The 26,704-nt window shown below is 40.5% G+C and overlaps 2 protein-coding genes across 2 annotated transcripts; both read right to left on the bottom strand.

Moving 5' to 3' along the window:
• Window positions 1-6,078: 6,078 nt before the first annotated feature.
• Window positions 6,079-15,365, bottom strand: naa60 (N-alpha-acetyltransferase 60, NatF catalytic subunit). The gene is made up of 7 exons (XM_080010246.1): window positions 15,293-15,365; window positions 14,429-14,544; window positions 13,244-13,373; window positions 10,137-10,233; window positions 7,775-8,009; window positions 6,376-6,548; window positions 6,079-6,225 (listed from the first exon to the last, which is right to left on the bottom strand). The coding sequence occupies exons 2-6, from the start codon at window positions 14,536-14,538 to the stop codon at window positions 6,392-6,394; spliced, it is 729 nt and encodes a 242-aa protein (XP_079866372.1). The 5' UTR covers window positions 14,539-14,544; window positions 15,293-15,365; the 3' UTR covers window positions 6,079-6,225; window positions 6,376-6,391.
• A 1,101-nt stretch (window positions 15,366-16,466) lies between these two features.
• On the bottom strand, window positions 16,467-22,243 carry LOC307236766 (GTPase IMAP family member 8-like). Its single transcript, XM_080009285.1, has 4 exons — window positions 21,914-22,243; window positions 20,015-20,692; window positions 18,569-19,831; window positions 16,467-18,176 (listed from the first exon to the last, which is right to left on the bottom strand). The coding sequence occupies exons 1-4, from the start codon at window positions 21,915-21,917 to the stop codon at window positions 17,947-17,949; spliced, it is 2,175 nt and encodes a 724-aa protein (XP_079865411.1). The 5' UTR covers window positions 21,918-22,243; the 3' UTR covers window positions 16,467-17,946.
• Between the last annotated feature and the right edge of the window lie 4,461 nt (window positions 22,244-26,704).

Here is a 26,704-nt window from a genome sequence, read left to right on the forward strand (position 1 = left end):
TACCTCTTCATACTCCACGCATCTCAGAGTTAAGAGGTTCATTTCATCAGGGTGATGCACGGTTTGGAGACTCAAGGGACAAGCATATAGGTTATAAAATACATTATAATAATAACGGCTTTAATTTATATAGCACCTTTCAAGGGAACCAAGGTTGGTTTACACACACACACACACACACACACACATAGTCACATACAGAGACAATCTGAGTCTTGTGACTCAGAGTTGAGAAGCAGTGGAATCCAGCATTACATTAACCCTAACATACAAGTCTTTGATGGTGGGAGGAAACCCATGCACACGCGAGGAGAACATGCAAACTCCACATAGAAAGGACCAGGGACTCGACCCTTCTTGCTGTGAGGCAACAGTGCTAACCACTGAGCGACCGTGGTGCCAATTATTATTGTGAATGCAGTTTTCTGTTGATTAACAAAGTGCCATAAAATAATTCTGTTCCCCAAAAGGGACTAATAATCATTATAATTACGATCACAATATTGACTAAAATAATCATGATTATCATTTGAGCCATAATAATGCAGCCCTACTTCAGAATGATAAGCTCTGTTTGTTGCGGTGTAGGAAACCCACCTACAGTCGCAAACACCGTCCAATCATAGAATTTCTTCTTCTTCTTCTTCTTCTTCTTACCAGGCCGGAACGAATGCACTTCTGCAGTCACAAAACACACCGGAACACCAAAGCATACTCGTCCATTGAACTTTAACCAAGGGATAGCTCCCCTGGACCCCGCTTATTGCAGCCTGCAGCTACAGTGGGGCAAAAAAGTATTTAGTCAGCCACCAATTGTGCAAGTTCTCCCACCTAAAAAGATGAGAGAGGCCTGTTATTTTCATCATAGGTATACCTCAACTATGAGACACAAAATGAGGAAAAAAAAAAATCCAGAAAATCACATTGTCTGATTTTTAAAGAATTTATTTGCAAATTATGGTGGAAAATAAGTATTTGGTCAATAACAAAAGTTCATCTCAATACTTTGTTATAAACCCTTGGTTTGCAATGACAGAGGTCAAACGTTTTCTGTAAGTCTTCACAAGGTTTTCACACACTGTTGCTGGTATTTTGGCCCATTCCTCCATGCAGATCTCCTCTAGAGCAGTGATGTTTTAGGGCTGAAAGACCCAGCCACGTTTCATCTTCAATGCCCTTGCTGATGGAAGGAGGTTTTCATTCAAAATCTCACGATACATGGCCCCATTCATTCTTTCCTACACGGAACATGTCGTCCTGGTCCCTTTGCAGAAAAACAGCCCCAAAGCATGATGTTTCCACCCCCATGCTTCACAGTAGGTATGGTGTTATTTGGATGCAACTCAGCTTTCTTTCTCCTCCAAACACGACAAGTTGAGTTTTTACCAAAAAGTTATATTTTGGTTTCATCTGACCATATGACATTCTCCCAATCCTCTTCTGGATCATCCAAATGCTCTCTAGCAAACTTCAGACGGGCCTGGACATGTACTGGCTTAAGCAGGGGGACACGTCTGGCACTGCAGGATTTGAGTCCCTGGCGGCGTAGTGTGTTACTGATGGTAGCCTTTGTTACTTTGGTCCCAGCTCTCTGCAGGTCATTCACTAGGTCCCCCCGTGTGGTTCTGGGATGTTTGCTCACCGATCTTGTGATCATTTTGACCCCACGGGGAGAGATCTTGCGTGGAGCCCCAGATGGAGGGAGATTATCAGTGGTCTTGTATGTCTTCCATTTTCTAATAATTGCTCCCACAGTTGATTTCTTCACAACAAGCTGCTTACCTATTGCAGATTCAGTCTTCCCAGCCTGGTGCAGGTCTACAATTTTGTTTCTGGTGTCGTTTGACAGCTCTTTGGTCTTGGCCATAGTGGAGTTTGGAGTGTGACTTTTGAGGTTGTGGACAGGTGTCTTTTATACTGATAACGAGTTCAAACAGGTGCCATTAATACAGGTAATGAGTGGAGGACAGAGGAGCCTCTTAAAGAAAAAGTTACAGGTCTGTGAAAGCCAGAAATTTTGCTTGTTTGTAGGTGACCAAATACTTATTTTACCGAGGAATTTACCAATTAATTAGTTAAAAATACTACAATGTGATTTCCTGGATTCTTTCCCCCCATTCTGTCTCTCATAGTCAACGTGTACCTATGATGAAAATTACAGGCCTCTCTCATCTTTTTAAGTGGGAGAACTTGCACAATTGGTGGCTGACTAAATACTTTTTGCCCCACTGTATATTTACATGTAACTTTCCTTTGAAAGAGGTGGTAATTCTCCATAAATCCTCACAGAAGATCAAAACTCGGTTAGAATGCGGTCCTTCATATTAAAAGCGGTGCTAAAAATACACAGGGACAGAAAGTACTTTCAAAATTATGTTTATTTTCCTCTATCCACATAACATTCTGGTGTATGCCAAGTGTCTCCATACCACATATGAATATTATTTCACAGAATAGGTAACTATTTGATGGTTGAAGGCTGATGAGGAAAGTCCTTTGTGGCCAGGAGGGGTCGACATTTAATTCTAAATGTATCTAAACTGGGACTGCGGAGGACTTGATTTATAAATGCCATTAGTTATGCTTGTGTTCCTGATGAATCACCCCCTCTTTGTTCTTGAATAACTTCATCACATTGTTGATAAAAAAAAGTGGAAACAAAGTGTACTTTAAATACCCCTGTAGTTGAAGCCGACATTTGAATTCTCAATTGCCATAACTAGTATGATAGATTGTGTAAATCGGAAAAATGTGTTACTATTGCAAGAAAAGAAAAAAAAACTTATGTGGGAAAACGAGTACTCAATTATAATAAAAGACGATATGTATTAAAAGAAACATTGTGAAAAAACACTGGCATATAAAATAAACTTTCCAATCACCATTTACAAAATTAAGAGGAAAATGCATCGAAAAACTGACGTATGGGAGGGAACAGAAAAATGTGCAAAACAAAGTTGAGAAAAAAAACATCATTTTTAAAAACCGATCCATTCATCTTTTCCACTGACAAGATATAGAATCGATATCACTCTTATTTACATGGCCTATAAACAAATCTGCCAACACAATGTATCTCAACACAGCATATGATCATACATTGCCCGTTTGAAATTATTAAGATGCGCAACAGCAAGGAGAACGACAAATACTATGTTTTTGAGACCGACTTTTAAGTAGCTCCATAGAAATGTTGATCAACTGTCCCGATAAGAAAAAAATAAAAATCAGTGAGTGAGATGCTGAATGGAAAAGTGTTGCTGACACAGTGTAATCTAGTCCTCAGAGTCGTTATTGTGTAGATACGGTTTGTGTAGATAAGGCGAGAAAATAAGTTAAAATACCATCAACAAAAAAAAAAAAAAGCTGCCAGTCTCGCTTCATCGACACAAACTCTGATATCACAGGATGCTGAACGGTAGCTGTTGGATTATTATTCACTTTTTCAAACTAGTTGCAATTCTGAATGAACTATTTGTAAAAAAATAAAAAACATCACAAAAAACACATTGCTGATATCAAAAACTGACAGACATCCTTTTCAAAAAATTCAGACCGCTTCCCATTTCTTTCAATTCATTGGGAAGTTGATACCTGCAATACAAATTATTGATATCACCACATCAGAAAGGTTATTCATGATATCAAAATTTCACGTTTTAATATCATAAGATGCAATTTAAAATGTACATTTCTGATATCAACAAACTTAACAAAAAGCTATTGTTGATTTCAACAATAAAAATTTGAGACGCTTTATTGACATCAAAAATGGAATTCTTGATATCAACAATAAGAATTGTTGATATAAATAATACCAGTTTTGATATCAACAATACACATTCTTGACATTACAATTGTGATTCTGTATTGAAAGCAATGAGAAGCGGTTTAAATTTGTTAACTGTACATCAAGAATTGGTACTGTTGGTATCAAGAATGCCATTTCTTGATTTCAAGAGCTGAATTGTTGATATCAAGAATGTCTGTTTTCGATATTAACGATTTTTTTTATATCAAAGTCTACATTTACAACTTGTTCAATCAGAATTGGAGCTAGTTTGACAAAGTGAATAAACGCTCAAACGTCTTACCATAGGTCACATTGAATTACAGCGACTGGCAAATTACTTCAAGTGCAACATTTAAATGAAGCACACTCACTGATGGTCAAACTGTTCATATGCTGCCTGCTGAGACAAGGAAATTAGCTGGTTGATACAGCAAAACCCGACATGGCAGCGCAAGGTGACGGTCTATGTCAATGCTGTATTCGTGTCAGCACAGAGTGGGACATCTTAGCTTGGCATGAATGAACAAAAGTTGTTTTTTTTGGTTGTTTTTTTTTTAAACCGTGTGTGGGAGTTTTGGGAAGGAGGTCCGACACATTGTGAACGACGTAGGTACTCTTTGTGGTTGAAAAATATTAGTAGACCTCACGCGTACACTTTCTCTTTGAAGCATAGCTACCACACCTTTCCTCCACTGCACTCTACTCTATAACAAACGAATGGTTCTGCACATTAGCACCTAATATACAGTAACAACCATGGAGCAAACAGACAGGGTGCAACACAGACCAGACGGACGTGCCACCACTGGCCTGTCTTCACTGAATCATAGATTTTGAAATGACTTTCAGTCTGGTGTTCATAAGAGTAATATTTTACTGTTGTATTTTGCTCCTCGTGTTCCTCACACAGTGGAACCCCATTTTATTGGAACCTCACCTGATGACAGGATTCTTCCACATTTGTGTACAGATGAAGTTACAGTTATGTGTGTATTACAGATGTGTGAAGTGTTGTGGGATGATCAGTAAGATGAAAGTTCAACATTTTGATTTTACGTCGGGACATTCGTAAGTGTTTTGTTAGAGTTGAAAATTAACCACTTGACATTTTCTTTTGTGTCCGAATCAATTGATGTTAAAATAAACTAGACATGTAAAATAGAAAAGATCTCCATAAAGAACATGCAATTTGAAACCACTTTAAATCATCATTATTTTTACTTTAAATTATTATTAAGTTCATTCATTTGGGGAGCTTTGTGGCGTAAAAGTTTGAAAACGTTAGGCGTTTCGACCGTGTTTTAGACAGTGAAAAGGCTTGAGTTAGGGTTGTACCGCCCAACGTTAACAAATTAACAAATAATTTCAAAAATCTAGTCTTTCAACTGAATAGACATACTGTGCATTAATAAACAAATACATTTCTTTTTATAAAATAAAAAACTATAGATGCATGTGCTTCTTTTTACTCCCCCTTAAAAAAAAAACCTATTTGCCATTTACCAGTAGATTGATTTACAAATAGGTTTTAATATATAATGATTTTAAATTTTGGGCCAGCTGAATAGTTCCCATACGAACAACACTCCTGTGTGTTCTGAATAAATGAGGTTGCGCTGTAGGTTGATGATAGCATATGACTGTGTACTGTATATATTAAGTTTGTGCTGTCCTGTCGTCCTTCACCTTGAAGGTGTGGGCATGTAGTGCTCAGCCCTCCCTCCATTTGTCTTTGCACAAACGCTACCTGTCAGTTTCCTGTATGTACAGGAAGCAAGTGCACATGCTCCAGCAAAACTGAGCTCAACTGAAATTACAATCTGATTTGACCTTATTTAAAAACATCACTATTGCTACTAGTTGCATTACACAATTACCTTGCTTTTGATCGACCTTACTTGTTAAGACAACATAGTTTATGGAATTCATTGTAAATGCACCCCCTTTTAAAATAAAAGATTTAGAAAGAAATCCTGACAACTCAGTTGAAGTAAGTGTTGACAATTCAGTCTACACGATGAAGGGCATAGTCCAACCAGTGGCATAGAATATACATACATATGGATTAATGTGTATTTATACGCACGCACGCACGCACGCACGCACGCACGCACGCACGCACGCACGCACGCACGCACGCACGCACGCACGCACGCACGCACGCACGCACGCACGCACGCACACACACACACACACACACACACACACACACACACACACACACACACACACACACACACTAGTTTATATATGTAATGTACAAATAGTATACATAGTCTCTGTGACAGTGACAGACAGGTAGCAGGTAGATAAGAAAGAAAGGCAGGGTTGGAAGTCTCTGTCAGGTTCTGTGTATGTGCATGCGTGTGTGTGTACAGGTATCCTGGTGCGTACCGGGGAAGACACCGATGAGAAAGGCGAGGCAGGTTTTCCTGAAAACAGAAAAAAAAAAAAAAAAAAAAAAAAAAAAGAGAAAGTGATGTCCTGTCCTACATTGATATCCATAAGCTATTCAATTAAAGACCAGATGGAATACCACCGTATCTCACACATACACCGCACACACACACACACACACACACCCTTTATAGAGGTGCGTCACATGGTTCTGCTGTACTGAATGCCCGTCTTGGAGGCGATGTTTGACCAGGGCAGCAGGGAGCGCAGCAGGGACTGGGCCTGTCGGTACAGCCTCTGTGGTATGGAGCAGGGACTCAGGCTGGCCAGGGCCGAGCCAATGTGCTGGATATAGTCAGTGGGAGCAACGGACAGTCAAAGAACACAGCGGCGTGAGAGGACTTGCAATGTAATACATCATGGAAACAAAATCCCACTAAGCAGAAAACCTGCCAGATACTGACAAATCCTGCTTCATACTGACATGTACAGTAATCAGCCAAGATATGCCATCGCCAAAGCATCTCAATCAAACAGTAACCCTTTGAAATAAAGTTCTCCATGGATGCATGTTAAAGGAGTAATGTGTAAGATTCTCTGGCATTGCTCCTTTAGATGTTTACATGGTGAGGAATTGCAATACATTGCTCAGTTTATAATTTGCTAGGTGGGGCGGTCGTGAAAAATGAGGGTCCTAGAAAAGCTGTCCTGAAACTGCAGCCTCCTCTACTGCAGGAAGATACTATTGCTCTCCCCTGACAGCGAGAACGGGCTGCCATTCCACAGCAGAAGGTTTATGACCTGTACGTTTATCTGAAAAGACCTAGATCTTTATTTCTGTTTAAATAAACACCCAGCAAAGGCTGTTTTTTGTTTGACCTGCCTCCTGGTCCATCTCTATACCCCGTGACCAACAAGAGTTTTTTGGGGTTTTTTTTACCTGTGCTGTCAGCATGCTGGGCATACTACACAGAGTATTTGTATGACATTGCATCTAGGACAGAGTTAGTCTGCAAGTGGAGTTCAATTTACAAATAACAAATAACTCTGGTTCTGTGGATGACCCAACAGAGGAGTTTTCACAATCATTTTGTTTTATCAGTGATCATTCTACCTTATCATAGAGGTATGCATTGCAAGGCTTTCTGGGTAGTATGTGCTATTTAGTTATCGATTTGTTGAATAAAGTAGGATCTCTGGTGAAAACACAGAACGATAACGGTATCCAAACAAACTAAGCAGCTGCCAGAGACAAGGAGAGCCTCGCTGAAGGATGTTCAAAGGTATAAACACCTTTATAACTCTTTTTCGCTTATGTCAATTTTGGTTTGTTAACTCAATGCTGCCTTCGCATGCAAACAAAAAACACTATGTATGCACATGTGTGTCCTGAACGTAAGCATAAGAGTTTGAAAGTTGAAAGTTTCGAAAGAGAAATGTCTCAGCCTTTATGTGAATCGAACAAGGCCAAAATGCCTTCAATTTGATGGATTCTATTGTATATCTATATCACGAACAATCTACCAATATTCACACCGAGACCTTAAAACCAAATGTTTCCCAGCAATGAACAAAAAAGGATATAATATGGTCCAGGGCGGGTGCCCGCCGTTGATATAGAGCACGTAGGTGAAGCCGTCTTTGAGGACCCCCCGTATGGAGTAGTAGTAGGGCAGGTAGTGGTGCTGCCTGAAGTCCCTGTTCTCGTAGAAGTGGATGGCAGTGTTGTTGGTGGTCAGGACGTGCAGGTAGATGGCCTTGCAGTGGTCCTGTGCTGTGGTGGAGATGTGCTCCTTCAAGCTGTCTAGCAGCAGAGAGCCTGGGCGAGAGAGAGAGAGAGAGAGAGAGAGAGAGAGAGAGAGAGAGAGAGAGAGAGAGAGAGAGAAGCGAGAGAGAGAGAGAGAGAGAGAGATATGTTTGTCACGCAAACATTTTCAATCTGATTCTTATTTTTTTTTAAACAATATTAACTAATGTTATGATTTGAATAACAAAACCAGCAGGAATATCACAAGTTTTCAATGATCGTGAAATTCAAGCACTTCAAGGACATGGTAAGAACCCTGTCAAATTTTTAAGAGGGAAGGCATTCTCCTCCATAGATTGTTAAAAGGACCATTATTCTTGACTATATCATGACGGTATAAAATTGCACCGACGCTTTGAGGCCTCAATCTTTGCTCTTCCTCAGCAGGCAAAGCACAATGCAGAAAGCTACAGACACAGGTGAATTGTGATAATTAAAAAAATATGGATGGAGGGATATGGGTTAAAAGACAGTAAACTTTAATTACTATTTAAATAGAGGAGGCGCAGAAAGGAAGATAAATATTAGCAGAGCTATCCTGTAAAGGATGTTGAAGCATGGCATTTCCCCCCTTTCCTGTTTTGTGTGTGTGTATATTTGAGTACAGCTCACAAAGGACTGCACCATCAATTGATTTCATACTGCAATAGCAACTCAAATCATAAAAAGTCGAGTCATAAAGTTATCAAATGCTGCATGTTGGTCTCATTTAGTGTGCATCAACTGTTTTGTATACGAGAGTTTATAGAGTCCTTGATGTTGGAAAACAGTCCTAAAATGGTTGAATTTCCAATTAGAAGTGACCCAATGCAGCTGTATGCTGTAATATGAAGAATGGTTCAGCGTCTAGTAGCAATTTACTGACTGTTTTGGCTGCATGTAATAGCTCCAAAGAGGGCCGTTGATAACCTCTCTCTCCCCCTCATTAAATACTCTTAAAGATATGTACTTAGACTCACAGCTCATGTTATTGTCCAAATTGTAGTTGGTACCGTTACTTCAATCTACCATGTCAATACTGTATGTATGTTTCGATGATGATACGACATATTGTGATTTTCAGAGAAAATGTTTTTCTTGCTATATGAGGCGTAACTTGTGGAGTTAGTTCTGTCAGACAACTCTTATGGGCCGGCCTGTCCAAGCAGCCAATCGTGGCTGCCCTACCAGCTTTGCTTCCTGTTTTGCTGCATGCTTGCTTGCTGTGCTCCCTCCACCTCTTCTGCTTCCACCTGTTGAGATCTACTCTTCTATCCAAAGGGGGGATTCGAGCTTATCACTTCTAGCTCACTAAAGCTGCTTTTACACATGCATTGCAATGCAACGTTGACGTTATCTTGACATTACCCGGAGGAGCTGTATGTGTGAACGCAAATGTCCGAATCATTTGGACCGGACATTAACCGGACTTCACCCAGCCAGCACCCATGTACAAAGTCCATGTAATGTCAGCAGGTGATTGTCCGGATCATTCACAGCGAGCGTGTGGGCAAACACCAAAAAAAGATAAGTCGGTAGCCTGGTCCGCCATTTTGGGTGTGCTAAAACTCTGCAGTGTCATTGCGTTATGTTCTGCCTCCTGCATGCTCTACCAAGGCTCTGCCCCTCGTCTAAAACAAACAGGGTATTTTCAGGTAGTGTAAATGCATCCGACATGCACAATCTCCGATTGTGTGCTACATGTGTGAAAGGGCAACTCCAGACAATGTCCGGACCTGATTATACGGACATTGTCCAAAGCAATTAAAATATGCCTATGTTTTCTGTAAACCTTGCCGGGAGTGAGGAGCAGTAGAGCCCAGATGCCAAACTCATACAATGCAAAATAAATAAATATCATGTCAGAGAAAATCAAAGAGTTGTCTGTCATATGATTTTAGCCCATGTGTGCTTCATACTATACATTTGCAAGGCTTATTGTATTTTCTCTGTGGTTTATTAATATTAATAAAGTCAAATAAACAGAGTCGGCAGCAATTCACCTTTCATATGCGAGCATTGTCTGACAGTTTCTAGCCTTTGTTGTGTCAAAAAACATAATTTCTTATTTAACTGTGTGACTGAGCTGATGTTAGCTGATGGTGTGTGTGTGCCTGCGTGTGTGTGTGTGTGTGTGTGTGTGTGTGTGAGAATCTGTACCTATGCCGTGTTTCCTGAACTCCTTGACCACTCCCAGGCTGAGGATGTAGGCTACCTGTGTATCCACTGGGAAACTGGAAGCCAGGATGTCTCCATCCTAACACACACACACACACACACACACACACACACACACACACACACACACACACACACACACACACACACACACACACACACACACACACACACACACACACACACACACAGGCAGAGAGTGACAAAACAGGTGAAAAACAGTGAAGTAAAATATTGGATTGACTATTAGAAAAAAAAAAAAATGCAAGATACCAAAACGTTTTCTGATTTCAAAGGGGCCGGTTATTTTAACAAATGTAAATGACTCAAAACAGCCACAAGCCAGCTGTATCCACAGACAGCTGGCTTGTGGCTGTTTTGAGTCTAACCATCAACCCATCAACATTGCTTTACATTTCTTAAACTACTTTGCCTATTTTTGCTCAGCTTGCACGCACGCACGCACGCACGCACGCACGCACGAACGCACACACGCACACACGCACACACGCACACACACACACACAAAATACAAATTCTCTGTCAAAGGGAAATCAAGCTTGTGCAACGGACCAAATTTTTCTTTCAAACACAGCCTGGAACCTTGATGAGCACTTAGTTAAGGCCAGAGTGAGAAGTAATTTCTGTGTCATTAAACTAGAAGGCAAGTGGGAGCAATTAGATAACAGAACGACCCACAAGGACAGAGAGAACAATTCACATCCTTGCCTTTGTGCCAAGTCGATACCATTTGTGTAGCACGATATTAACAGCTCATGACCCCTGCTAAAGTTAACAGTCTGGGACATTAGCGGAAGCAGTAAACACCGATGAGGCTACAGCAGGGAAGGAATTTTGATTTCAAAGGTGGGGAGGACACAATTAGAACAGGCACAAATCCTCAAAAGGGCTTTAGTTTTTCAGATACCCCTATGACCAAGTTTTTTTCATAATTTTGATATGTCCCCTTAATGGATGGTCATGACAAAAATATTTTGTACAGTAAAATACAGCAAAAAGTGATGAAAAATATTTACTCACCCCACAGGCGAAAAAGTGCAGAATAAAACAATAGGCACATAGACACCGTTTTAAAAGAACTTAGAAAAAGTACTTTTACTTAAGGTAATATCTAATGGTATGTTGGCACAGTTTAAGCCATCACGTTGATTAAGAAACTTTGCACAAAAACAATAAATGTGGTGCAATAAAGCAAAATGTGTAAAAGGCCTTTTTTCATGTAAAAGGGATAGTTTGGACTTTCTGAAGTGGGCTTGTATGAAGTAATTATCAATAGTCAATGTATTACTTCCAGTGTAGGTAATTTGTTGTTTGTATTTCTTTCTTTCTTCTTTCTTTCTGTTCTCAGGTCTCTCTTGCGTAAGAGATTTTACCTGATTAAATGAAGGTTGTATGTATAAATGAGGGAATATCTTGTGGAGGAATGGTGTTCATAACTCCAACAGAGTTCCACAGACTTGGCAAGGAGCACTGAGGCTGTTCTGGAGGCTTGTTGTGACCTGACTCCATACGAAGACACTTCATGTTAGGTTTAAGTTGTCACCTATCCGTACCATGACCTCCTGTACATAATTGCTTCATTCTATGATTTATAATTCACTCACCTCTCCACTTTCTACATGCAGTCCCTGCTGCCTGCCTACAGTATCACCTGTTCCTGCTGAGTTACAGACACAATAAAAGATTTCCAAAAGATAAAGATACTTTTATGAATGTGTTGAGAGAAGAAGCACAGTGGTGGACTGATTGTGCTAATAACAAATTACACAGCAATTCAATGCCATTTCTTTGGCTAGCTAACTTAAAAAGACATTTACAAAGTAATCAATATTCAAACGCGATCTCACTATGAATACAGGTACTCCTCACTTAACGACCGAGTTCCGTTCCTAGGACCAAGTCGTTAAGCGAATTGGTCGATAAACAAGGACCTGTGTCATTTCAAGGGGGCGTGGCCATTGCGAATGCTAGTGTAGTGAATACTGACAAACTACGGGAACAAGACTGAGACTGGGAGGTGATGCGCGATGAGATGCTTGAAGCTGATATGCCGTGCACGCCGCGGTATTGTACTCAGCACCCAATAACAACTGATCCTTGATGCAATCCCACCTCCACTTTGAATGCCTTCGTCACGCCTACTTCACAGCTTACTACTGTCTGACTGCCCTCATACATATCCTGTAACACTCTTACGTACTTCTCGGCCACCCCCGACTTCCTCATGCAATACCACACTTCCTCTCTCGGCACCCTATCATATGCTTTCTCTAAATCCACAAGGACACAGTGCAACTCCCTCTGGCCTTCCCTGTACTTTTCCATCAGCATCCTTAAAGCAAACATTGCATCTGTAGTACTCTTTCCTGGCATGAAATCATACTGCTGTTCGCTGATCCCCACCTCTCCTCTTAACCTAGCCTCCACTACCCTTTCCCACAGCTTCATGCTGTGGCTGATCAGACTTTTCCTGCTTCAACTTTGACAAATAAAACTTTGAACTTGAAATGTTGAGTAATCACACATCCAATTCTCCTTTTTCAACCCATTGCTTTAAATGTCCATTTGCCTCTCTCTCTCTCTCTCTCTCTCTCTCTCTCTCTCTCTCTCTCTCTCTCTCTCTCTCTCTCTCTCTCTCTCTCTCTCTCTCTCTCTCTCTCTCTCTCTCTCTCTCTCTCTCTCTCTCTCTCTCTCTCTCTCTCTCTCTCTCTCTCTAATTAGCAGCAGGCTAAAAACTGAATCTGGAATGCCAGAGTGTTCCATTTTAAGCCTTCCCAGAGAGCAAGTGAGGGACTGGGAATATACCGCACTTAGAAACAGCCAGAGTAGAAAAACAAAAAGAAAAAACACAAATACACACTCACAAAGACATCTGACTCACTTATTCTAATCCACTCCAAATTAATGTACTCCATTACAAAGGATATACTCCTGTGGATAAAAGTTTGGGAACTTTCCCACCTTTAACTCTGTTTTGAGGACTTTTCTAAAGTGTCTGTTGAAACCAAACAGGCGCCGAGTCAGAAGTAAGAACACAGATAGATGGTCGAACGCTAAACCCACAATACCTCTTTGTGTACTTTTGTCCGGCCTTTGATCTCGGCCACTATCATCCCCATGATGCCTCCTTTGAAGGTGGCGGCCAGGGAGAAGAACTTCTTGTTGGAGGTAATGTCCTGATACCATGAGTCTGGGTATCTGTTATAGGGTTAAAAGGTCACATAAGTCAGCATCAGTGGATCTCTAAATGTGTGAGCGTTTAGAGGTTAGATGTAGTGCTGTCCTTTATTAAAAAAAATAAAAAATTGTCCCCAATTTTTAGGTTTAGAAGTCCCTTTACTGCCATTGATAATTGAGTCAACAAAGAGATAATGTTATATAGTTATTTCACTATGCTACAGAGCCAAACTTTCCATATCTAAAAGCAGTGATCTCTGATGTAGCTTTGGGTTTGTTGTTGTGTGTAGTCATGTACATTGTTCAAAATCAGCATCCTTAACAGCAGGTGGATGTTACTTTACACACGTTGCAGAACAAGTTGTAAGTGTATTTCTTTTCACATTGTATAGCGTAAATTGATTATCATCAATTTAAAAGAATACTGTGAGGCTTAAATAATGGCCACATCTCCCTGTAATACTATTATAGATTATAATATACCACTATTTTAGCGGTGTGCAGTTTCACATCAAATGTTGTTTTGCATGAATATTTTCACTATAATTTACAGATTTATCTTCATAATTGATCATACTACTGCATATATGTATGACCATATGTATATGTATATGACAAATAATCTCTTGAGTCTTGAACTAACCCTATACATATGAATTAAAGGTGAGGCAGTCTAACTGGTTAATCTGTCACGTATTTGCTTTTTACCTATTACTGTTGAAAAAATGAAATTAATTGATCTGCGTCAAGATTATTGTTGTTTTTCATTGCAAATATTTTAAATTTCCCCTACTGCCTACAATACTTTTGTTCAATTTAGTTTTTCAACTACTGTAGTTGATTTTATTCATCTGAGTTGAGCTGACTGCTTCAGATCAACTTAACCATTAAAAATAGAACCTGTTGTGTAGTTATAAATATTATGTGACACTGCATAGAACTGACAGTGTCAGTTCTAAGATGACCAGAGCATTAAACCGTTTAATCCTGACAGTGCTGGTGCAAAGCAACAGGGTGTGGAACAACACAATAAGACCTTTAAACAGTGGCAAACATTTTGGGTGGGAAATGCTCACTCGATTGGGAACCAATCGCCGCAGAGCAACTTGACGCTTTCTATGTCATCGTGGCAGAGGAGCCGGAGCTGGACTTCGCTAAGAGCAGTGGGCGGCACCACGTCGGTCATTCACCCCTGGAAGAATCAATCATATTTTTTAGACTTGTTTCTGACAAAGCTGTCACCAATGGTAAGCAAATGCCAACAAATGTAGGATGAATCATACTAATGACTCTCACCTGAAGAAACAAAACACGATATTCAAAGAAAGTTTGGGACTTTTGAAGATGTGACAGACCAATTGTTACCCTGGCTATAGTGGAGGACACATCGGCAGGTTTTCAAAACCACACACAGTCCTTAATAGACTGTGATGGGCGTTGTGCATTAGTTCTGACAAGCAGGACAGAGAAGCCAGGTGAAATGTGGAATGTCTACAATTGCTCTTCACGGCATCCCCATCATTCAATAAACTATTACTAGTTTGCAGGTAAATGCAAACAGTTGTCATGGATGAAAACTAAATAGTCTGGCATGCTGAGTGTATAGGATCCCATAACAACTCCTTGTGACATCTTCATTTCAACGCCTAGAAAATTACTTCTAATGTAACGTTGTTATTTTCAATCCAACTGAAGATTTGAAAATATGGTACAATTTCAGCTAGATTAGTTGGTTGTCCGCTAGATGGAGGTTGGTTCTTGGAAGTCGTTTTGAAAACTGATCTTTGTTCATATTGCAGAAAATAAGTAAAATTCTGGTGGTTGGGAGTGGCTCGTAATTTCAGAAGCCTACCTAACAACAGTAGTGAGCCAGGATGCTAGCTTAACACCGTGTTCAATGAGTGGTGCTAACGTTAACTATTGCTCTCGTAGCGAGTTACCTTATTTCAGCACTGGAACGAGAGGAACGTCGACAGATTCTTATTTCACAAAATTCAATATTCTTGGTGTACCACCATCGGAAAAAAAAACAATTTTTATATTTGCAGCACTAATTCATTTTCGTCAGTTAGCCAGAAAACCAAGATGTTCCTCCCTTGCTATTTACTGACAGCTGGCTGTTTACTTCCGGTTTGACGTGGTTACATACCGGAGATGACGCAATACTGTGAAACAGCAGGAAAAGTGCGATTAAAAACAAATAACAATGTATGTAAAAGTAAAGTAAACTTCAGGAGAAATTCAAACCATGAATTTATATATTTTTTAATGTACTGACTCTCGATGTAATATTTTTAATTGCTATAAGTAATTTGTATAGGCCTGTCAACTTTGTGAGTTAGAAAAGTAAAATGTTGCATCATTTTGGAACTCGAAAATCGGTAATTGAATTCATTAATCTACTGTCATTTACTGTATAAGTTTTCACTGACACGGTATACTGTAGGATACATTTATGAGGTGTAGCAAACTTTTTGAATCAACCGATTAAAAATGTGTTCAGACATTGTTAATTATATTATCTACTTCTGGATTAAATATCCTATAATTTAACGAGGGAAAAATCGAACCATTGCTTCAGTTGCTAGCCTACGAGTCGGAATAGCGTACTAAAACGGTACCGTAGTGACACGTTAAATCGCGCATCTCTCTCATGAATGAATTGGTGTGCACGGATTAGAACGTTTTTATGTACTTATTTATTTATTTGTTTGTTTATTTGTTTGTTTATTTTTACCATGGACTGCAGCAATTACATGTTACATTTATAATGATGAATCATGAATATCAGCATTATTTATTATTCTTTAGTTCTTTATTAGAAAAATGTGAACAGCTTTTCTTGCCACGGTATAAATAGAATAATTATAACTTTTTAAAGTGCTATAGCAAACTTCACTATGCTCACAACTATATATAAAATGAGTGTGGTGTTTGAGAACCTTCTGAGGAAATCTGTTCATTATTATCGAAATCGATCATGGTGCCACAAGGATGCAAACAGTAAACAGTATACAGTATGCGGTATACAGATGAAGCGAAATAAAAACCGCAAGAAGTCTGAGACTTTTTCCCAATTATTTTTATTCATTAAAAAAAAATACAATATGTTAGTGTGGCCAACCTTTGGTACAATGTGCACACAAATACTAAATACTAAAGTGTACACGCATGTTATAAAGTGTTAAGAGTTAATACAATAAGAATCTCAAACATACTTTTAACATTTGAGCATTTTATATACACTGTACTGTTGGTGAGAGTCAGATGGAAATGTGAAGTTAGCCTAAAATGTAAGATTTACAATAAAGTAGCCTAAAGTACACATCATCGTCTGACCAGCGATGGACATTTGGCACCAGGTCCCCAGGCGCGTCGTCGAATGCTGCCCACTGCTCCTGGCTGCCCCCCCGGAGGAAGGACAAGCCAGGATCCACCATCCAAAGCATGTGTGTGTGTGTGTGTGTATGCATGTGTTGTAGTGTGGCGTGTCATGTGATCAGTAAAGATTCTAATAATTCTTCTAATTCTTCTTCTAAAGTGCTAATACAAAGTGTAGAAAGATACATTCACTAAATTAAGAAAGTACAATACATGTACAATAAAGCCAATACAATTGTACATTAAAACACAAAGCAATGAATACTTCACCATACAATTCAACAATACAGCAAAATAACATAATACAATATGAATTATATGAAAATATTGCAGTTGTAAGAGAGTGACTGTAAAAGTGTCTCCTTTATGCATGGGGCTTTATTTGTTTTTCGTGGCCGCCTGCGCGAGCACCTCGTTTCGATTACGCACATTTGAGTATTTTTTGAGCTTTTAGAGCTTATTGTGTGCAATCACCAGGTGTCATGACATTTCACTGCATATATGTACAACCGTATGTAAAAGTATGCGACAAATAATCTCTTGAACTTGAACTTGAACGTGAACTTCTTTTGTTCATTAAGGCAACAGAGTAAAATAAATACATCTAAAATAAAAACACAGTTTTTACTTGGGGGAACACGCAGCGTTCGCCATCTCCACAATCGCCTGCTGCTCCTTTGCGCCCCGATTGCTCCCCCCAAATTCCTGGATCTGGGGCCCGCCTATAACGGCGGGTATTTTGGTCGTGCCCCCCACACACATACACACACCTGTGCAATAATGTACATGCAATAACACTGGTGTTACGCTGTACTATAATAAGATAGCTAGCACATATTAATAATTCATATTACAATTTATACATTTTTTAGCTATACAGCACAACATTTATTCTGTGCATAGTATCGTATTTGTATATTTGCATATCTGAAATATCTGGCAATTTCGGTTTTGTATTTTTGGCTATTTGTATATATTTGACATTTTAATTTTATTAAAAAACGTTCAATGTATATTTTTATCCTATTTAATTAGATTTTTTTCAGACTGTTAAGCTTTTTATTTTTTAATACTTACAGTCTGTACTGAAGTGTACCAAACTTCACCGGAACAAATTTGTCTTATTATGTAAATGTACCTGGCAAAAAAACAAACTATTCTGATTCTGATCCTGATGGAGAGACTGGGACAACACCCTCCTTGGTGGAGATAATTACAGGTGACCTTCTATGAGGAAGTCTTCCTCGCCAGTGCCATGCAGGGCCATTGCAATTCCAAAACAGAAGTAGTTATTCTTCTTCCGTTTCAATCTAGAGCTTCCACCAGAGACAACACTCTGTGTCGAACCAGAAACATAGCCAGAGGAGATTGAAGGTGTCACCGGATGCAGCATGTCCTGGGAACCATCTGAACCGCTCGTCAATGACCAGTGTTCTGCCTCCACTGTAGAGAAAATATTTACCATAATAGTTCAGTTTACAACGCTTTGTAGAATGCACATGTCTGTAGACATGCTTCTTATCTACCTAATATCCACTGAAAACAAGTCACCGAATAAAATTATAACTTTTTTTCAAAAAGCTTTTATTTTTCCCAGAAGAAAATGCTGAATAAAAATAAAGGCTCTAATATGTAAAACCTTATTTTGACAGCAAAATATGCAAGTTACCTACTATCCCTTGTGAAATCTGCTAAGTTATTTTTACTAAGAGTAAAAAAATAGTATAATCATTGACACATCATTATCATTTTGTAGGACTATTTGTTTTCCACACAAAAAAGGATGGCCATTTTGAATGAAGTTCCTTGCATCATGAATAATTGCAGATACTTACTATCAGGAGAAATATCCATGCTTCTTGCACGTCTAAATGACAGTCCTGCCTCCATCTTGGTTAACTTTTCCAGCAGCTCTGCGACTTGAGTGCCATTTCCTCCATTCTTGTTGTCAAAGACGTGATACCTGTTCCTGCATTTTTGGACAAGCCATTGAAGGGGTTTCCCTTCGTTCCTGATGTATTGCTCAATTGCTGTGTCTCCCAGAAAGTCTCCGTAAGTGAATAAAATGGCAGAGTGATCCCAAAGGGTCTCACCGAAAGGAGCAATATGGGCCTCCATTTGCACCCTCTCTTTCTCTGTAAAGGACACGTCCAGTCGTAAAACCAGGAGAAAGACCTGTGGTCCAGCTGTAGACAGAGATATACCGCCCAGTATATTTTTCCTTTGCTCCCCTGGCGGTTGGCTGAAAAACAGGGACATCCACCATCCTGGGGTGTCCACTACAGTGAGATCTCTGCCTGCCACTCGTCCGTGTCTCGTCACACAATCTGCTGTCCTGCTACTGAATTCTTTTCTGCCAAATATGGAATTCCCAGATGTGGTCTTCCCGGACTGTCTGTACCCCAACAGGATGATCCTCAGCTCTTGTGCCAATGAGTTTCCATCTATTTCTTTCTGAAAACCACTCACTCTGTAGTTTCGGTTCTTCTGCTCATCCTTGCTCTGGCCCAAATTAAGCCCTCCACATACTTCAAAATGTCTTCCTCTGTTTACTGCCACCAACTCCTCTATCTTCTCCAGCAGCTCTGTAACCTGAGAACCATCTCCCTTGCTCTTGTTGTCGATCACATGATACCTGTTTCTGCATTTCGCAATGAGCCAGCGAAGGTCCTTTCCTTCACTTGCGATGTAATGCTCGATCGTCATGCGCCCCAAACTGCTGGTGCACGTGAACAACACAATGGTGTGTTGCCACACCCTCTTCCCAAGAGGACCCAGGTGTTTTTCCACAGCCTCCTTGAATCCACCAGGGAAAGCCATGTCGGCGCATACGACAAAAAGAAGGGCATGAGGTCCCGGGGGGCAAAGAGACACACTTTGAATAATCTCCTGTTGAACAAGTATGGGGGTATAGATGGAAGGGACGTCTCTCCACCATCCTGGAGTGTCAATCACCGTGAGCTGCCTCCCTGCCGTGCGTCCTTGACCCTTGACACACCGAGGCGTGGTCCCAGACCGAAACGGTTCCCCGCCAAGGATGGTGTTCCCCACTGAGGTCTTTCCCGCACTTTTCCATCCCAGCAATACAATGTTCAGTGCTGAAGCCAAGAGAAAGAACAACAGTTGTATAATTCACATGGACAGTCACTTTCATAGTACAATTTCACTCATGGGCTTATGAAAGAGGTGCATGCATGGCCTCAACAGCCCATATTAATAGTTCTACCTAGTAACAGTGTACAGATGAAGATATTATACAATTGTTAGAAACAACGGCATACCTGTCAACGACTTTGATGTGATTTTTTTCCGTGTGGCCCCACTCATCCGTTGTGCGCTTTCATTTATTCTCCTCCTCTCTTCCAGCACCTGTGATATTCCGCCATCTATCTCAAAAGGTTGTCCTCTGTTTTCTATCAGCAGTTCCTCCATCTTTTTAAGCAGCTCTGTTACCTGAGCATTATCTTTTGGGTTTTGATTGTTGAACATGTGATACCTATTCCCGCATTTGCCAAGAAGCACACTTAGGGACTTCCCTTTTCTCTCCATATACTGTTCAATAGTCATATCTTGTAGACGGTCTCCCATTGTAACCACCACGATGCAGTGGTTCCAAATTCTTTCGCCGAACATTTGCACATGATCAATGAGAGCTTTCGCAACTACCTCTTTCTGGTTGAAGTCCATTTGTATGACTAAGAGAAGTATGTGCGGGCCTTGGGGACATAGAGACAGGCCGTGAAACATTTCTTGCCTGACCAGCGCAGGAGTGTGGGCAGCAGAAGTGTTTTCCCACCATCCCGGCGTGTCGACTAGAACAATCTTCTTCCCAGCAACTTCTCCCTGTGCCTTCACGCTCTGGGTGGTTCTCCCAAGCCTAAACTCCTCCCTCCCGAGGATTGTGTTCCCTGTCGAACTCTTTCCTCCTCCCTTGTGTCCGAGCAACACAATGTCAAGCCCTGGGAATTCAATAGCACAAAAAAAGAGAATAAAAGTTCAAGTTAAAGGATGAGTTAATGGTTAGGATGGCTATTTATTCCTAACAGGCATTATTATAATGTTGGAGCCCATCATTGGTAACTGTTCATAGCACAACCTCTCTGAACGCTTTGCAATTGAGAGATAAGTGCTTAAATGCAGTCTAACAGGGAAAAATGTTTAAGCCTCTAAAAAAAAGCATGTCAATGTATTTTTAAAACGGCGACACTCACACACTGTTTTCTAAACATTCCGAATTATTTTATACAATATGAACGGCTATTTGCAGTACATCTAAAGCATAACTTTGGTTATAGTGGGTTGCTAGTCGAGAGCAGCACAACTTCCTGTTTCTAATCTCTTAGGGTGGAGGTTCACTTGAAAAGATGTAGAGGTTTTTGGCCAAAAAGACGTGTTCAGAACGAGATTAGAACAGATTGATGCAGTCATCTGGGTTCTTACTGTGTTCTGAGTGCAAGGCCCTGAGGTGAACTATGTCGTTTGTCTTTTTCTCGTTCTGTGAGCTCATGATAGGTCCAAATGCCATTGCGTCATAACAGGAGACGTACTTCAACCTCCCTTTTCAGGCAATTCAACCTGCGCATTTCCTGTGCTGGTTCCACTGTGTTTTTATTTTAGATCCATTGTTTTCATTAGTTTCTACTTGTATGATACGAAAAAAAAAAAGGGACGTTCCTTAGATCAGGACAGGGGATTGCGTAATGGAGAGAGAGCAAAAGTTTCAATAAAACCCTGAAAAACCTGATAAAATGCTCAGTTTGCACCCATTTTTATATCGATACAACTGATAAAGACTGTCCGATAATACACTTAAGACACATTAACATGAACTACATTCAAGCAAAGTGAGAAGTTGCAGCAAAGTAGTACGTTTCTCAATAGTAAAGCGTTCAGTGAGGTTATGATATGAACAGCTATTTTAATTATTTATTTTATTTATTTATTTTATTTGTTTACTTTAATTTTTTATTGAATTGGTGAGTTTCCCCACAGGGTTTATCCAAACCAACAAAACCAACATGCAGGAGTGGGTTGAAAAACCTATCTTGAACCTATCTTATAACGAATGCGATCAAGCATAGCTACATCTAATAGCCGTGTGTACTTCAGAAGGAGAGAGAGAAACATGATTTTAATTTCCATAAACACAATGCGATATAAATATTGATCAATTCACGTACCCATTTCTTTTGCGTTGCAGTCAAAATCCCAGGAAGTGCTCTTGAAAACACTTGAGACCAGCTGGAACTAGTTTTAAATGGACGCACTGCACTCTGTTGGTTTCACTTTCCTTCCCACTTTGTTTATCTATGCTTTATCAACAATTTTTACATGTGAAATTTAATGCAAATAAATCAGCACAGAGTAGTACTAATTTATCCGAGCTAAGCTAACGCACACTACATACCAAAAGTTTGTGGACACCCGAACACCAAAACCATACACTGATCAGCCACCACTAATAACCACTGCGTGTAGGTCCCCTGCCAACAGAGTCGAACGACGCCTCACAAAGGTACTGTCTGTCCTAAATGAAGCCACCTCCTCCGCTGTCCTCCTGTTGGCTCTGTCGGAATCTGCCGGCTATGCAGCACCATACGCAGCAAGCGGTGATGCACTGTGTTTTCTGACAACTTTCTATCATAGCAGCATTAACTTTTTCAGCCATTTGTGCGACAGTAGCTCTTCTGTGGGATCAGACCAGATGGGCTTGACTTCACTCTCCACGCCCATGAAAGATGCGCCCAAGACCCTGTCGCAGGTTCACCAGTTGTCCTTCCTTGAACCACCCTCACCTTGACAGGTGCCATTGGAACCAATTGAGCAGTGTTATTCACTTCTCCTGTCAGTGGTTTTAATGTTGTGGCTGATCGGTGTATGTGCTTGTTTAGCACTTTTTAAAACCATGCGTATTAATATTGAGTTCGTCGACATAGTCTAGTCTGAAATAGCCAGAACCATTCATTAGAAGGGGTGTCCACATACCTTTAAAATATAGTGTATGTCACATTCCTATTTTACAGTGCAGGGTGACATGATTGGAATGGGCTCATCTCTAACTGCTCTCAATGCTCCCAGTTGTGGTATAGATCAAGACCGGGTAAAATGAGTTATTTTGACAATAGAGGTGTGTACTTGTGTAATTGAATCTTTATACCACATTAAAGACATGACATGTACCGCCAAGATGCACACTATATGTTCACAATGCAACATATTGTTGTTATGAACCAAAGTTGTCTAGGAGATGTAGATGGAATGTGTACTGTTCCGAAAGATAATACAGGTAGATTATTTCTGAACATCACCTTCATTTCTCATCCAGGAGGTTTTCTAAAACGTCCAGGGCATTTTTGAAACAAAGGAACATTTTCATGCAGTTCCACCTGAGTGCAATGGTCCAGGGAGGATCTGCATTGTTCCCCCGGGGCTCTGATTGAACATGAGGTCGTTTTGGGCTTGGAATCAAAGGGGTCCACAGAACAGAACTTGCCAATGGTTTTGAGATGAAGAGCTCCCAAAGAAAAGGCCATCTGCACTGATTGTAAATTACTAAATTATAGTCTAATTAGGGCTAGTAGGGTTAGTACTAGAATATAAATTAATTGGAAAATCTATTTATTGGAATTCACTAGAAATTCATTGGGAGTGACAAGGATGGAGAGGGTTAGGGTTAGGGTTTAGGGTTAGGGTTAGGGTTAGGGTTAGCGTTAGGGTTAGGAATGAGTTCATTAGAGGGACAGCTCAGGTTGGACAGTTTGTTGGAAAAGTGAGGGATACCAGATTGAGATGGTTTGGACACATGTGTAGGAGAGATGAAAGTTACATTGGGAGAAGGATGCTGAGGATGGAGCTGCCAGGCAAGAGGAAAAGAGGAAGGCCAAAGAGAAGGTTTATGGATGTGGTGAGGGAGGACATGCAGGGTTGTATAAAGGAGTAAGATGCGCAGACGAGAAGGTATTGATCCGCAGATGATCCACTGTGGCGACCCCGAATGGCAGCAGCAGAAAGAAGAAGAAGATATTATATACAAACACATGGAATAATGAAATTTAAATTTGCCTAGAACCGTACAGTAATAGCAATTACGTTTAAAACATCAATATCACTGGACTGGCGATAACAAAACCGGGCCACAACAGCACTCAGTCTTGAATGAAGAGCTGAGAGACCAAAAAGAGTTTGATTAGAACAGTCATATGTTCTAATCAAACCAAAAGCCACGAACATTGATCTCTCTTCACTGGTTTAAATTTGTTTTCAAGCTTTGAACCTTTCTAGACGGTTCACCCACATCCACCCCCATGATTTTCTTTTGAATTGCTTCGAAAGTGTAGTGCAGCTTTCGAGGGTACTGCATGTTCAAGGCATAAAAGAGTCCAAACCACATTGCAGACACAAGGGCTCCATTGTCGAGATTTTGAAGTGCCACCACATCCTATAGAGAACTATTCCAACATCTGAGGGTTCGCTGCTGGTAGTGTCTTTCACAACATAGATCCCCACTGTCATTCTCTCTATGGCACTGAAAATATGGGTCTCAGCCATTTCCCAATCGGAAAGAAAAGATAAAATCCTTTAATGATAGGTAAATGTAGTTTTTTAAACAAATGAAGTGAATAACATGTCTTGACTTGGTCCCTTGAAGCGCTGTAACACTTATTACTTTGCACACACTCACCTGATAATCCTGCATAAGATTATCAGGATTCTCGTTGAAGTAGATGCACCGTCCTTTGATGACACATTCCTGACCGGCATTAATGTCATCCTCAAGGATTAAAACGTTGAAACATTAAAATGAAATCACATAGCTACATTTTAATTCAAAACTGTCACTACTTTCTTGAATTATGGCTCAACATTTTTTAAATGCAATGTTAGATGACAAAAGGTTACTAAGTAGCTTTGGAATGAAATTGAGCATCTACAGACATTCTCTAAATTTCAATGTAATTTACACTGTACTACATTACATTATAAAAATAACTTGTCCAACACTGCTAATTGGGAAATTTACTTTTATTTACACTATAAATATATACACTACTCACAAAAAGTTAGGGATATTTGGCTTTCGGGTGAAATTTATGGAAAATGTAAAAAGTTCACTCTACAGTGATATTATATCATGAAAGTAGGGCATTTGAGTAGAAGCATGCAATGGTGATTTCCTCATCTCAAACAATTTATTTAAACAAAAGCCAACAACAGTGGTGGGTATACCACAAACAAAAAATGTCAATGTCTCAATAACTTGTCATCTGCCCTTGAGCATCAATTACAGCTTGATAACCACGTCTCATGCTGTTCACAAGTCGACTTATTGTCTGCTGAGGCATGGCCCCCCACTCTTCTTGAAGGGCGGCCCTCAGGTCATTGAGGTTCTGGGGTACAGAGTTACGAGCCTCAACATGGCGACTCAGCTGATCCCATAGGTTTTCTATGGGATTCAGGTCTGGAGAGAGTACAGGCCACTCCGTTTGAGGTGTGCCAGTCTCCAGCAGCCGTTCCCTAATGATGCCACCTCGATGAGCTGGAGCATTGTTGTCCATGAAGATGAAATGAGGCCTGTGTTGTTCATGCAGCGGCACAATGACTGGATTAATGATGTTATTCAGGTAGTATGGGCTTGTCACTGTACCATTCACAAAGTGTAGGGCAGTTCTGTATTGACTAGACACACCTGCCCACACTGTAACACCACCACCATCAAAGGCTCGTCTGGTGACAACAGTGGCTGATGCATAGTGCTCTCCTTGACGTGTCCAACATCGTTGGCGGCCATCTTTTGGCCGCCAACAGTGGCACGGTGGCGCAGTGCATTGCACTGCTGCCTCACAGCAAGAAGGTCCTGGGTTCAGCGCCTGGGGCGCTGTTGGCACCGTGCTCCGGTGGGTTATCTCCCAAATAGGAGCCTTTCTGTGTGGAGTTTGCATGTTCTCCCCGTGCTCACATTGGGTTTCCTCCACCTCACGTCAGTATGGACCCCCACCAAAAACATGCACCCATCATTGTCTGACCAGCAATGGACATTTATCACCCGGCCCCCACCCGGCGCTGGGGCAACAGCGTCACCACAGCTGACAGGAAGAGACTTGACAAACTGATAAAGAAGGCCAGCTCTGTCCTGGGGGGGCCCCTGGACCCAGTGCAGGTGGTGGGAGGAAGGAGGATGATGGCTAAGCTGTCATCCATGATGGAGAACAAATCCCACCTCATGCATGAGACTGACGGCACTGGAGAGTTCCTTCAGCAATAGGCTGCTTCACCCAAAGTGTGGGAAGGAGCGCTATCGCAGGTCCTTCCTTCCTGAGGCTGTCAGACTATATAACCAACAGCACAGCCAGTAGACCACACACACACACACACACACACACACACACACACACACGCACACACACACACACACACACACACACACACACAACGGTGGGAAATCCAAGTGCAATTCCTTTAAAAAAGAAAAAGTACAATCTCTGATGTACAATGTGTCGAAATACAGTATGTGCAATACACTCAGTACTCTGATTCCTATTTAGGGTGTTTTTTTCTATATATTTTATATTGTTTGTAGTGCTTACCCTGATATGCTTTCTATTTTCTGCTGTCACTTTTTGCTGCTGTAACTAAGCAAATTTCTGGGGCTAGTAAAGGTTTATCTTATCTTATCTTATCTTATCTTATCTTATCTTATCTTATCTTATCTTGTCTTATCTTATCTTATTGTGGCGAGCTTGCGCCATGAAACAAATTAATTTGGTCAAGACGGAGCGTTGTTTTATAAGCTACTGTCTGCGTCCATTACACCGCACAATCAGCAGGGGCAGCTCCCATTTACTTCAAGATTCAAGAGGTTTATTTATCACCTACATACACATACGTTCATACATTTATGCAGTGAAATGTCATTGCAACACACCCGGAGATTATGCACAGTAAGCTGTAAAAATACTAAAATGTGTGTAATC

This window comes from Zeus faber, assembly GCF_960531495.2.
Source record: "Zeus faber genome assembly, chromosome: 11".
NCBI lineage: Eukaryota > Metazoa > Chordata > Actinopteri > Zeiformes > Zeidae > Zeus > Zeus faber.

Bases quoted from the DNA above. Each gene is read 5' to 3' on its own strand.
- naa60 (XM_080010246.1), bottom strand. From the start codon at position 14,538: ATGACCGACGTGGTGCCGCCCACTGCTCTTAGCGAAGTCCAGCTCCGG. The intron at 10,234-13,243 runs GTATTGTGGGTT...TGTGTGTGTTAG, and splicing joins GGACAAAAGTACACAAAGAG to GATGGAGACATCCTGGCTTC. The intron at 8,010-10,136 runs GTACAGATTCTC...TCTCTCGCCCAG, and splicing joins GTTCAGGAAACACGGCATAG to GCTCTCTGCTGCTAGACAGC.
- LOC307236766 (XM_080009285.1), bottom strand. The intron at 19,832-20,014 runs GTATGCCGTTGT...TCTTGGCTTCAG, and splicing joins CACATCAAAGTCGTTGACAG to CACTGAACATTGTATTGCTG. The intron at 18,177-18,568 runs GTAAGTATCTGC...TTTTCTCTACAG, and splicing joins CATGGATATTTCTCCTGATA to TGGAGGCAGAACACTGGTCA.